The 14,806-nt window shown below is 36.5% G+C and overlaps 1 protein-coding gene across 1 annotated transcript; it reads right to left on the reverse strand.

Moving 5' to 3' along the window:
- Nucleotides 1-1,907: 1,907 nt before the first annotated feature.
- Nucleotides 1,908-14,485, reverse strand: LOC104535539 (thrombospondin-2-like; the record flags this gene model as incomplete). Its single annotated transcript, XM_010183070.1, has 9 exons — nucleotides 1,908-2,167; nucleotides 2,844-2,983; nucleotides 5,257-5,354; nucleotides 6,286-6,557; nucleotides 6,786-7,013; nucleotides 10,044-10,278; nucleotides 10,894-11,012; nucleotides 12,444-12,603; nucleotides 14,378-14,485. Coding segments are annotated over 9 exons (1,368 nt in total), but the record flags the coding sequence as incomplete, so codon positions are not given.
- Between the last annotated feature and the right edge of the window lie 321 nt (nucleotides 14,486-14,806).

Below are 14,806 nucleotides of genomic sequence, written 5' to 3' on the forward strand. Positions count from 1 at the left end.
TATAAATGAGGATCTGACTAAATGAATCAGGACGTTAAATGATAAAGTTCCGTCCATTTAAACAAATAAATAATTATTTACAATCTTTGGCAAAACAAAATGAAATTTCATTGATCTCACTCTCACACACACTTGCAAGGAAAAAAAAAAGAAAAAATTTTAAAAACATCATAAATAATTTACATAGAATAGGAAAATTATGATACAGTCCAAATATTAACATCTTCATCCCCACACTGATGTCTCTCTCTGACAAAACAGAAAACCCTACACAGCCATTACAATCACTACATTTAATGAAGTCACCCTCCTTTCTGCTTGGGACTTGGGGATACAATTTGAAACACCAAAAGTAAGAAACTGAAACACATAAAAACCTCATGAAGAAGATTTGGGGGAAAAAAAAAAAAAGAAAAAAGACAACAAATGAAAATTGGAAAAACCCCCAAAAACCCAACAACAACAAAAAAAGATTTGATAATATGAACACTATAAAATGTGCAATAAAGCCAGCAACTGTGGATTCCTTTCTAATGAACATAGCAATAAAATCTATTTCATGGGAGAAAACGTTGATTCAACATTTAGCCCACTGTGCCTTGTAAGAAGGCAGAGGTACTGCATTATTCCATTATTTAACCCATCTATGAATAAAATTACACCAGCGTGTGGTTTTTTTCATGAACAAAGCTCATACAACTTAAACAAAACAAAAAAAATGTTAAGCATGTTTATACTATTGTATATCGGAGTAACTGTCGTATCTGTTTAGAATAAACACTGGTATCCCTTCAGCATTATTTAAGAAGTTCTATATACAGCAGACATAGGTAACAATACAAAATATTAAAATTAGGGTAAATGGATATATATTAAGGTTCCATTTATAAATTCCTTATTATTATTCATTTAACTTTAAAGCATACATGACTATAACCCATGAAACTATACTTAAGTGTATACCATGCGTTGACAATATCTACATATTGTGATATGCTTTTAAAATAGCTTTAAAATACTAGTATTTGTGAATGTATTACTGATGCATTATATGACATGCTTTAAAATAAATTATGAGAGAAGGTAGCTTGGTATGATAATCATAATAAATACTAACAAAATATTTATAAATGGAACCTTAAATTCTTATGTTACCAAATTAATAGTGGCGTTGCCACCTTTTCAAAAACCCACATCAGGATTCAGGATGCCAAAGTGCTTTTCGCAGCAGAGGTGGGAAAGTGGTTCAGGTTCATTTTGCTCCACGTGGTCATGGTATATTCTTTATTACAAGAGAACAAAAAATATGATGGAAATGGAACAAATGGAAAAAAAATTCTGAAGGTCAGGCAATAGTGATAGCTTTGGATGTTTGAATCAATCACTCTTCCCTTTCTCATGGGAGTTTCTAGAATTCAGTTTGGCCTGAATTAAGTCTCTACTAGACAATGCTTTAGGTTGCAAATTTGACATTTCTGCCAACTTGAATTTTAATTGGTGTTATTAAAAGCATCCTCATCAGCTAAAGAACATCTTTTTGGATCAATAAATGTGACCTTTACTTTATTATTCAAAGGCATTTGCATTGTTATTAAAGATACTATTGGTGTGGCCCTCTATTACTTTGCTTAAATTAGACCCAGAGGCTTTGTGTTACTGAAGTCCAGTCCTGATCAGAGCAAGGAAGTGTCAACCATACACCTAAACAGTTATTCAAACATATTTTTCCTCACTAGAGACAATGACTGATAATCATCGCCCCTCTCTTTTTCTCCATATATATATAAATACATTAAGTAATTACATTTTTCTATGTAAACGTCATTCCTTAAAAAAGACAAATAAACAAAACAAACAAACATGTTTTTGCTAAGTTTTCACTCTGCAAAAGTGTTCTAATGTATCAATCTGCTTTTGCTTCAGTGGTGGGTTGGACTCTCACATTCAGGCTTCATTAGTCCTGGCTGTGAGAAGGCACTTGGGTGGAGCGATGGCTGAGGCACTTCTAGCAGCAGGGAAGTACCTGTTGAGTGTGGAGTACAAGGAGGTACAGAGGACAGGAGGTACACAAAAATAGAAACTGGGAGTACCAGGATGTACTGAGGTGTCTAGGTTGCATAGCATTTACAGTACTTTGCTGGTAATGCAGCAACCATTGCTCAAGCATCTGAAAGAAATGGGAGAAAAAAGGTATGAATTGTGGTTATTTTATTTGGCTAGGAAGTCAATCACATAAGAACAGAACTCCATCATGATACAAGGATGCAGTCTAATTTTTCTTGTTCTACATTTTCCTACAAATGTGAGGACATTTATATAAAAATAGGTATCTGTCTATATAGACAGAGATACATATATATGTGCACTTATGTATCTAAATGTGTATAAAAATAATATATAAGAAAACCTGGGAAAGCATTTTCTGTATTTCAAAACTTTTTGGACAAGACATTATAGACAGACATGCTCATTAAAAATATCTGCTCTCTCTTTCATGCCCTTTGAAAGAGGGGTGATCCAGAAGCTCTCTGCCCGCAGGACACACTGGAATAGCCTACATAGGGAAGTGGATATACAGACACAATTCTAAGCACATATCTCACTCCAAGATTTCTATCTTATTTTTTCCAGGTGGGTAGTATTAAACATCTGGGACTTATTATTCAAATTGAGATTACTAGAGGGGCTAAGGGCATTCATGGTATTTCAACAAATCAAGGTTTACTACACACTATGCTACTACAGATTACTTTCAGTTACTAGTGGATACTTTTCCATATTTTGTGCTTGCTCCACAGGTTATCAAAGGCTTCAGCATTTTCCGGACATTTTCTGTAACTAACCTCTGCATTCATATTTGAGATCAGAGAAATAGACCATCTCTTGAGAGAAGACAAAAAGACCTAATCGTCCACCAGCAAAGGTTGTATCATATATCGGTCCAGAATCCACCATGACTTGTTTCCCTTCATACACTAAAACTCTGTAAAGAAGAACATGATTTAAATTAGACAAGGAGGATAATGCAGAGTCCAGTGCTAAAGCCTGGCAACAGTTCCCAAGAACTGAAACAGAATTAATTTTAACAAGGCACCAGACAACCCAACTTCATTGTAAGGATTGCTTCTCATCTCTATCTCACGCCCACCTGGCTGGCAGCCATAACACATTAATCAGAAGCAGTGGAGCTGTTCCATAAGTAATTTTATGCACACCATCTGCAAAACATTTCCCAATTCTTTATTTAGTGCAGTCATGTCTCCTGGAATGAACTATGTAATGTACCAGAGTTCATTGATAAGCCCCTGTCCCTGTGAACTCAGAGGTTTAGCAGAAGACCTTGCCACATCACTTAGCAAAGTTGTCTTTATAGTTGTGTGAACGGCTGATTTATTTCTCATTAGGTGCAAGGGCCAACATCAGAAATTGGAAGAACCATCCCCTTAGAGTTAAACAAAACATTAATTGGAGACATGCTGAGTCTCAATTTCAGATATTTTAAGAGTTTAATGAAAGCTGGAAGGATTTGGACACAAACAGCTAGACTAGTAAGAAACTGGAAAAGGAGAACTTGGGATTTTGATTTGGGTTTTTTTGAGGGGTGAGGATTTTTTTTAGTGTTTTGGCACCCACTCTAAAGCCAAAAGACCTCCAAAGATGTCTCTTCATTTTCCTTCTCAATCATATAGACTGCAGATCATTGAATTTGGATTCTCCACTTCTCATGGGAGACCTTGAGATAGTCAAGGCTCTTTGACTCTCAGTCTCTTAAAATAGCCTTTGGGCCAAATGAGAAATGACTCTATAGTCTTAATTAGAGCAGTCTCTGGAGGAAGGGATTATGGTCCTGCTTCAACTGACAATACATCAGTTATTAAAAGCAGGATGGCTTTACATGAGGATGAACACACTTGAGCAACTTCCTATAACTCAAGGGTTAGGGACAGATTGCTTCTTAGGCTGAAAGGCAAGTCCAGCACTTGCTATACCTTGAAGTGTTTTATTTTCTGAAAGGTGCCTGAAGACTAGTATGAAACTGCTTCTTGAAGACAGTATTTAATGGATGGTAAGAAGAACAGCAAAGAGAATGATAGGTTTTCATGTTCATGTAACCCTATTTAATGTAATTCTCAAAACTGCAATAACCCAAAACACATGGGAAGAGTTTAATAAAGTATTCATCTCACAAAAAAAAATAAAATATACAGCTCTAATCATGTTAATACTAAATTTCTATTTCTGTACAAATAAAATTATTTAATGACTATATTAGTGAAATTATTTCATTTATTTATTTACGACAAAAACACTAAAGAATGAAGGAATTTAATGCCCTGGACTATAGAATTTCTCATGCTAGATTAATCTAATGGGATACCAATTGAAACATGCTTTGTCTGACACTAAGTAGATTCTGCAAAGGAAGATACAGGTAACAGCAACATGAATGAAAACCTCAAGTTTCCTTTTGGCCTGGATCAGTCAGTACTTTGCACTGGAATACTTTGATGCATAAAGAAAATATTTTCTTTCCAAGAAACAGATAACTTGGGCTTTCCAAATTTTTCTACGCTTTGTCTTTCACAACCAAATAAAACTCCCCTGCTTATAAGCACAAACAAGAGCTTGAGAGGTAAGGTCAGGCTCTGTCCCATGAAAATGTCCTTTACAGTTACAGTAGTTAGTAGAAGATAAAATTGGCATAGACTGTTCATGCTCATTCTTTTGAGCATCACATAAACAGCTGGGCTCTAAGGAAAGTCACATGCCATAGCTCCATGTTGTGTGCATTACAGATGTGCTCATGCCTACTTCTGCAGTATCTCCTATAAGCCACTACGGGAGACAGGATGCTGAAGTAGACAGGCCGTTGGACTACTTCCCTGTGGCAATTCTGATGCTTCTAATTAATTTCATTCATTCAAATTCCAGAGGCTGGATAGGAATCTCATGTTCTAATCTTGCTTTGAGTTTTGCTCAGGAATTTTTGGTCCCTTTACAGAAGAGCTATTGAGAATATTATTTTTTCATACGAATATCCAACTGATGTAAATATTGAACTGTCAAGACTAAATTAAATACATCTGAAAAAGAAAATAACTGATTCTAAAGTTAACAAAATGTCCCCAAAATATTGGAACAAACTGTCACATAAGTATCATCATTATCAGAACTTACAAAGAAACTCATAACATAGCTTTTATATCAACAGAGTTTTGCTACTAGATAATATAGAAGTGCAGAAACATTTCTTACTTCATTAATCCTGTTTTAGGCCTATGAATCAAATGCCACCTGTAAGCAGTATAATCTTTCCAGCCAATGTTCTTGGGATCATGCCACAAAGTACGAACCTACAGTAGGAATATAAATGCCTTATTAGAAACAGACTGTGCTCCAATAACTGTACATCCACTATAGTAACTGTACATGCAGTCAGAGCGTATTTGCTGCAGAGTATGAAACTGAAAACAGGGATCAACATTTGATGGTATGATCAACAGACCTCTTTCACAGAGTGAAAGTAATAAAAGTTTCTGTCTTAAATTATTGATCAGTTACTCATCTGCAGTTTCATAGCTGGACTCACTGAAGACCATTACAGCACTGAACCTGACTTCCCTTAGGAAGTCTTGCCCCTGTTTTAACATATGCACTCATGCTGCCAGAGCTGATGCTACTTTTCCTATCTGTATGAGTTGCTCCACTGAAGGACTGCAGCTTGCACAGATGTTACTGCCTGTGGCCTGCTCTTTGAAATCTCTTGCACTTAGTCAAGGTCCTTTTCCTGCAAGGAGCAATAAAGTGCAAAATTCCTATCCACATGCAAAGCCCCACTAACTTCATTTCCAAAAGGCATACTGGGCCCTATTTGGAACAGCTGCAGTTTTTCTCTCTTTGTTTTCTTTTCTCTTTGGCTGTCACTGGTTACTGAACTCTAAACCACATATAATTCAAACAAGCTGGAATGTCGAAGCAGCAAGTGCAAATACAGAGGTCACAAAGGATTTGTGGATAACTGAGACCTCTCACTCCTCTTTTTGGACCACACCACATCTTCCTTTTTATACATGTGACTTTTTCCATTTATATTTTTTATACGTGTAATGTTTTCTTTGAAACACAATGCAAATGTTATTATCAACATTAGCAATATGGGAACAGAGGAAAAGTTGATAAACCTCTGCAAAAATTGAGGTGTGAAAGGAAATTCTTTTCAAGATACCTCCCTTCTTTTTAAAATATTACTCATGCCTCGCTTGTCTAAAGTTTTAAATCTCTCACCTGACCAGGGGTGTTTCCTGTGTGCCAGAGAGCATTTCTCAAGTGTTCACCAGTACCAGTTGTTGAATTCACTACTTTGAGTGACACACCAGAATAGCCATAAGCCCTGGTGGGTTTATCCTCCCAGTAGGTCTGAGTGACCTGCTTCCACATCAGAACGTAAAACCGACTGCTGGACTGGTAGCCAAAAACAAAGCCAGCATAGTCGTCATCACGATCTGTGTTAACGTAGAATGTCCCACTGAAGTCAACGGAGCTGAACTCATCGTAGCCTGGAGAGGACGAAAGAAAAACCACCTAGTTACAATGTTGGGACTATCTGTCCACACCCAACTGTCCCACCTATACCCTAAGTTTTGCTAGGAGTTGTATATGATCTTTTTCAGTTTTCTTACCTGTAGGAGTACAACAGTGAGGAGATGAATGGTCAACAAAGGCAAACAACATTGAACTGTTACTGGTTACTTTTCCAAAGACAATAGCTGACATCTGATACTCACCTACAGCTATTCCAGGATCAGAGTTGGCAGTCTGCACCAGTTCCTTCCCTTGGTGGCGAATAACCCAATTGGGATCAATCTGAGCTGTTCCCTTGGGGTCCAGCGGGACCATCTGGAATTTCCTGAAATCAGTTTCACTGATGGCATTGTTTTCAGGGCATACATCATAAATATCCGGGACATTGTCATTGTCAAAGTCATCTTTGCAAATATCCCCTCTGCCATCACCTATAAGCAATGTGAATAAGCAAATGCAATTGTTAGCAATTTATCCAGCCTTCCTAACAGCTCTCTCACTGACAGAAGAAATTTATGCCACATAGGATTCTCATTTCTCAAAGAACACTCCAAATGACTCCAAAGGAAGCTTCATTCTCTGAAAGTCCATTTGAATTGTTGCTGGTAATGACTGGAAGAAGTCATCAACTTAGATCTGGGCTAAAATTGTTAATAAAACTGTCCTGTCAGTGGTTCATGACAGTGATCGATCTGGCCCCAGATTATATGCTGCCTTAGAATCAGGGTGGGAAAAGTTGGAAGTTTGCTATGTTGATGTAATTCACTAATGCTTGTATTACATTTTCAGTTTGATTTGTCCCAGATGTGGATACAATGCCAGATTTTAATACGTGCAGTGTAAATGAATTCAAACAATACTGTTAAAATCTTAATCTTCCTGCACATTCCTAAATCCTTGTATACTACTTAAGATATTAGACTTTTTTTTCAGCCTCTTTTATCTTTGTCTCAAGATTCCTTCAGCAACAATCCATCTAAGGTGCTTCAGGTTGCAGAACTGTCACCTCTATGTCAAAAGAAAGTGGGGAGAGTATTGCAGTAAAATACGCATACATGCTTAGTTACTTTCACTTGTGGGTAGAAAAACGTCTTATAAAAAAAGTAGTGCTGCAGAAAAATGTAAGAAAAAAGAAAGAAGCACAGCATTCAACAGGACTAGTCATGGAGGTATACAGGTATATATTAAGTTTTGTTATATGAATTGCAAGGAGTTTTTTTAGAGAACCTAAAAATACATCCATACATCTCAGCTACAGTTGTGCTTCTGATCAACACTTTTACTACATTCAGTATTTTTTTAAATAAAGAAATATTTCCTTGCTTAATTTACTCATGATATTGTTGGAAACCAGGAGGTGTGACTTGCCTTGAATAGTAGGTGGTGGAAGGAGGCATCTAAAAAAAAACATCTCATTGCCAATGCCACTGTTATTCCGGGGCATAGAATAGTATAAACACTTGAAAATAAAGTTGAAAAACTTGGCTAGACAAGTATAGAAACAAATTTGCAAATGGCTCTGGCTTTTACAACAGAAATCTCTGGATATTACACTGGGTAGTAATGTAGAACCAGAACTGCCAGCTAATTGGTTTCTATCCCTATGTAGCTGAGCATCTGCTATTTTTTTAAGTGTTTGTGACTGCTCTAAGAACATGGGATTTAACACAATGCAAAATAGCAATGATCCAGCTCATTCAATACTGACCTACTACTAGATGCTTCACAGAAGAAAAGCTACACTACTGTGCCTAACCACCACTGCATTATCCAAGTATGAAGCTTTCAAAGAGAAAGCAAGATGAGTTTAGGCATGGTCAAAGAAAAAAGCAGTTAGAGAAAGCTGAAGCATCTAATATCTCAAATACTTTCTGTAGTTCAGATAAGTGGTAAAATGGTCCACCCTGGTAATCAGCCATGAAGAACTCCAAATCCTGACCAGCTGTGTGATCCTGCATCTGTTTGTGTTAGTACTTATTGGTGAAAAGGGAATGAATTTCCAATTTTCTTCCTTTTGCCAATATCAAAGAGGTAATTTTTGAGTCACAGGAGAATCTAAATATTCACTGAAAGTCCTGCTGATGTTCATTTGGTACTAGGCTGCTACTGAGGACACTGATTTCCTGTCAAGGAAAGTTAGAAAGCATTTGTTTACCCAGTCACGTCCAACAGCTCTCTCCAGGGTCTCATCTTCTATAGCTCACATCTTCAAGAGTATGGAAACATCTTTTGCTTTATATATTGGTTTTCCAAGATTTCTGTTGGATCTGTCACTACTGACAGTGATGAGCTGTTTGAAATTATGCTTTTTATGAATCCTTACTCCATACATAAATGTAGCCTCCCTTGCAAGGTCCAGGAGACAGATGACTATAACAAAATATCCCAGTTTGGAAAAACACTTATTCTGGAATATTTCTGAAATTAAAAGGCTATATCAGAAATTGGCAAGTACAAAGATCTTCTGAACATGTAATTGGACTTAAGGGTTAAATAATTTAAGAACTACTGCTGCCTACCAACCAGAAACTTCCTACTGCCAGCAGCTGTCTTACTATGAAATCAGTGAGGGCTCAGGATTTTATCTTTCTAAATGTACATAAAACCATATTGTGTAGGTACTAAATTCTGCTTTCAATTTCTCCAGTGTAACCATGGAATTACTCCAGCAAGCTGTGTAACTCAGAACAGAAATTGCTCACCTGTATTTATTGCAAGGGCCACCACGTGTAGACATACGATGGTTTTCAAAGGATCATAAATGTTTTCTAAATAACATTTATCATTGTGAAACTATCTCTATTACCTTACTGAAATACTGCCAAGCATAGAGAAGGACTGTCTGAGAGTGACCAACAGCATTTTACCATAGAACTGCAGAAAAGAACAATTATGTATCCATTTTTTAAACTGTGGCATGTACATCATCAAGATATATTTAAAGCTACCTATAAAGCAAATTTGAGAAAAGCTGGTCAGAAATCTTTTTTATAAAAATAGTTAAAAATTAACAAGAATTTTAGACTTAAAAAACCTGGAGAAATAGTCTATTTTTCAAAATAAAACAGAGTGGTAAAATACATTTTTTTTTCATTTTCGTTTTCAGAACAGGACATGTTTTGAAAGCAAAGAAGCTCATTTTCCATTTTTAAGACACTGGAAATTCAAGCTATTTCAAAATGAAAATCAGAAGTATATATATAAAGAATCTGGTTTTAATTATTTTCAATTTGTTAAAGTTGTTCTATAAATATGTGCACTTTTGACCCCCTGTCAGAGGTTTCCTAATGCTCTAACCTTGGACCAAACTGACCAGTCCAGTTACACTGAAGTCCATGGTATCCCAAATGTCAAAAGCAGCTCAGCTTGATCTGAATTCTTTCTCTTCATCAGATAGTAATACTCCAAGATCAGAACTGGATACTAAGAACTAAAACAAATTCATATGACATTGTTCTTACCATCAGAGTCCTCCTGCTCAGGGTTGTATCTGAGGCGACAATTGTCCCTGTCATCTGGGACACCATCATTGTCATCATCAGGATCACAGGCATCTCCTTTACCATCTTTATCATGGTCAGCCTGGTTAGCATTGGGGATGTAAGGGCAATTATCCTGGTTGTTCTGGTGGCCATCTTCATCTATGTCCTCATTGTTGTCACACTGGTCACCAACAAGGTCATTATCTGCATCAGTCTACCCCCAAAAAATGTGAAGAGTAAATTTATTATTGTTACTTAACACAGGTATGGATAGCCTGGTACTTTATTTCTCAACACCTCTCTTCAAGGACTTCTCTGGAAACAAGTGAAATCATGATGACAACCGTGCTTAAAGCAGAAATGTAACTTTAAGCTAGTATGGCTACTTATTTTGCTATCAGTGCACATGGTCTGGTCCTCAGGACATTTCTAGGGCAGGTCTTCGGCCACAATCTTCATTTCTCTCATTCTAGAGATCACAGGGGAGTGTCAGTCTGAGCAACAAATTTTCTAATTGCTTCCATATTCTTGATGTTACTGCACGTGTTATCAACAAACTTAGGCATACCAAATGCATGCCTGAGGCTGTACTCACTTGCCATGGGGCAAGAACACAGTTCACCAAAGGCTTGAAGATGAATTAAAGGCATCATCACTCTATTTCCCTTTCATCTGATACAAAGAGATCTGACAAACTGAGATGTGAAAATGAGCAATACAGATCCACCTCTCAAGCTCTACAGTAAGGAGAGAGTTATAGCAATTCCTGTGTTCTCTTCTCTGCCCTTGTTCTGATGTTACCATTAATGAAACTGTACCTAACATTTACCTGGTCTGGATTATGCATCAATGGACAGTTATCACACTGATCACCAACTCCATCACCATCTGTATCACTCTGGTCTGTGTTATAGACGTAAGGACAATTATCTCGTTCATTAAAAATGTCTATGAGGAAAAAAACAAAACATTAAAGAAACCAGAATGATATAGCATCCTGCACAGACAGCCACAGGCTGTAGGACTCACTAGTAAAGAAGAAAGGCACAAAGGGGTTCATAGGTTTTCTGACTGCTACAACATTATTGCTGTAACATGAAATAGTTAAAAGACTAATATTAGAAAGAAAAATCATAGTATCAATTCCACTTTTCTTGCTATGATAAAGACTTCTATATGCATTTTCCTGAGGAATTTTGCTAGAGTAAGGGCTGATTACATCTTTGGAATTTAGCCCTTTTTCACAGAACAACGGATAAAGGTGCAGGGTATTTTTCTTTAAAAAAAAAGTCTAATTTCTATTTTCTTCCCACACTCTAAGAAATGACATAGAATGCACAGCTATATCATGGTGGAATTTCTGAAGAGTTTTGTACAGGACCAATTGTCTTAATGTTCATCTGCCTCAGCACTAAATAATTAAATTTTACCAGAACATCTGCATCTTTTATTGTACAGCATGCCAAAGTTTCAAAAGAAACTATTGCTCCTCAGGAAACTTTATTATAAAACCAACGATGTCCTTCAAAATTATAATACTTTGAAAAGAAACAAGACATGTTGGCACATCTGTTTGGAAAGAATTCAAGGATCCTTTCCTGAATTATATGGTCTCTGGATATTTGCATAGTCTTTCAGCCAATAATATATGATTACATTTTTTTCAAATGCAGAACTACCATGAGTACTACTAAGAACCTGATCATCAAAAGGACAAGAAGACTCCAGAGTTTTAAAATGTTACTGGAGGAAATCCAAAATTAGATTTCTTCAACTTCTAGTACTTCTGGATTCTCATAAACTTGAAAAGCTGCAGGGATATGATTTCTGAAAGACATTTAAGTGCTTTTCCCCCTCCTTAAATCTAATCAAATCTGAGACACATAGGCATGTAGTGGTAGATGAAATAAACACCTCTAATAATATTTAAGACACATAAAAAATGTGTATTTGGATTAATGTGGGCTTTGCATTACATTCATAGAAAAGCAGATTAATCGCCTACAGATATTGTCTTAACCGCACGGATGTTCTGATGTTCTTTTCCCTCCCTAAAAACAAAAATAAAAGTCAACAGAAGTGTTATATTAGACCCTGATTACTTTGGAACACAAGTGAAGGAAAGAATTTGTTTTAAGATTACACTGATAAAAGACTTGCTGTGATTTATTCTTCAATAATATCCATTCTAGTCATTTAGGGACTTTATGGACAACTACATTACCCAGGACAGATGAACCTCAGTCTTCTCTTTCTTCTGAATTTTTGAGCTGCTAGACTCAATTTTATTCCATACATAAAAGCAGGTAGTCCATTTACTGGACATAAAGAAAAGCCTACTTGTGGAATAACACTTAATTCTCAAGACTGAAAGCATACCATCTCCATCAATATCCACAGCACATGAGTCACCCTCCCCATTATTATCTGTGTCAATCTGAGCAGGGTTGTGCACATAGGGGCAATTATCACAGCGGTCACCAACTTCATCCTTGTCATAATCAAACTGACGAGGGTTGAACAGAAGAGGGCAATTGTCCTAATAAGAAGAAATAGAAGATTTTAGAATATAAATCACAATTCGTGAGATCAAACTATGAAGTGGTAACTCTTCCTGTTCATCTTGGATAGAGGCCAAAAATCAAAATATTAATCCACTGTTTTTTCAATGGACAAAGCTGTACCTACACCAAAGATCTTGGTGCTAACAGGATGGTATCTGCATAGCATGGATCATTGGCTTTTTGCAATTTTTTTACAAGGCATGAAAAATGTGTTCTATATCTCACTAGGAGAGCAACAGGCACTTTTAAACCGCATCTGTACTCAGATATTTCAACAAAAGTGTATCACTGGTACATACATTTTTTTAAAAGACCAGAAAGCGTTGCAAAATCAGGCCAACTTCCGCTGTGTATTATATCTTTTGGAAAAACTAAAACTGTTACTCTGACTTCTTTGGAACAAACTATTATCAATATTCTCACTTTTGAACCACATATTTTGATTCTTTAAATTAAACAAGGATTAACTTTGTTGTGGGTTGTGTTATATATTACATGTCATAACAAAATGCAAAAAGTTTCAAAAAACAAAGTTAAAAATAAATGCTCTTATTGACCCAAAATATTCTTTCCCTGAGACCACTCCTTTTAGTAGAATTTTGAAAATTTTGTTTCAGTTTAGTGCTTAATTTTAAAGTTTGCCATAACAAGAATTCTTGTGTTTCACATATTCACACATTATAGATGGCCTCTTGCACAGGCATGGGGAAAGCCAGTGTGGAAAGCAAAGAAGAATGAAACTAAACCAAAGCTGTGGAGTGATGGATACATCAGCATCATGGAATCTGAAAGGAGGCCATATGGAAAATATTGTTAAACTACTTTTCCTCTGCTAAAGCAAAAACCATTTACTAGGAAATAATTTTTTTAGCAGAACATTTTAAATTCCTCATAAGTATATTTTATATACTGAAGGACAAGATATAGAGGCAAGTCAGAATTTTACACTGCTCATAAAACAACTTCTGGCAACAATTTTTCAAATACATGTATTAAATAATACTTTATCAAATGATCTTTTCAGTTTTGAAATATTCCAAACAGAGGCTCCATGAAAACTGTTCTAACCCACCTTTAACCATCTAAACCTCTAGAGCATCTAGGCTCCCTCTGAAGGAAACAAAGAGGAACCATAAATTCCTAAAACCAATTCACTCATCCTAACTGTTCAGAAAATGCAGGGTGAAGCTGACTCTGGAGGTTCCTCTGTCCTTTTGCTGAATGCACAGGGAGAAGGGGTTTAGACTAACTACCTGTCTTTTAGGGTCTGCAGATAAATGAATTTCAGCCTTGTGGGCAGATCTAAAGGAGGAAAGTATGAACCAAGCTAGGTACTTTCCTTTTATCATATCCTCTTGCTTCTGGCTGTGTTTATAGTTATTATTATTCATCATAACTTGTTTCCAACATACGTCAGATATAACATTTACCAGCTTCTCAAATACAATGGACTGATCAGTCTTCCACAGCAAAATAAAAAATCCAATACTACTTTCCATTAAACTGTTCTCATGCACACAACTGAACCCAGAACTGATACAAAGAGCATAATTCAGTCCCATGTTCCCCAGGCTGCTTTGCTCTGCACAGTGCTACTCTCATTTGACCCAATGCAGCCTACTCTGCACCAGATATCATTCAGGAAAGGCAGTGCAGAATAACTCAGCTAAAGCTCTGAACTATAAGGCTCTCATCTATTATAACCAGATGTTTAGGTCAAATGGCTGAATTCACAGAAACGCATCTTACTTTGTCATCTTCGACACCATCGTTGTCATCATCCTCATCACAGGCATCTCCTTTGCCATCTTTATCAAAGTCTTCTTGGCCAGAGTTAGGCAGGAGGGGGCAGTTATCCTGGCCAAAAGAAATAATCAATACATTACGTTTACGTTATGTCAGAATGAATTGCCTGGGCAGAAGAGTAGATATGGTACACCAGACGCTATTAAACAAGAACATTCAATCACAAATACATTTTAAAGTGCCTGTTTGTGTGCTGCCAAAGATAGTAGTTCATTTGCTGCTTTCTTATTGTAAAGTAAGTGAAATGCATCTGCAAATCATTCTGTTTTCCAGCTCTCCTTCTTTTAAAGGGATGTTTCCAGTAAATTTTAGATGAAACTATCTAGCAGAGAACAAACACACCACACGCACACACATGCACTCTTATATCAA

Source organism: Mesitornis unicolor, unplaced genomic scaffold (assembly GCF_000695765.1).
Source record: "Mesitornis unicolor isolate BGI_N332 unplaced genomic scaffold, ASM69576v1 Scaffold50364, whole genome shotgun sequence".
NCBI classification, from domain to species: domain Eukaryota; kingdom Metazoa; phylum Chordata; class Aves; order Mesitornithiformes; family Mesitornithidae; genus Mesitornis; species Mesitornis unicolor.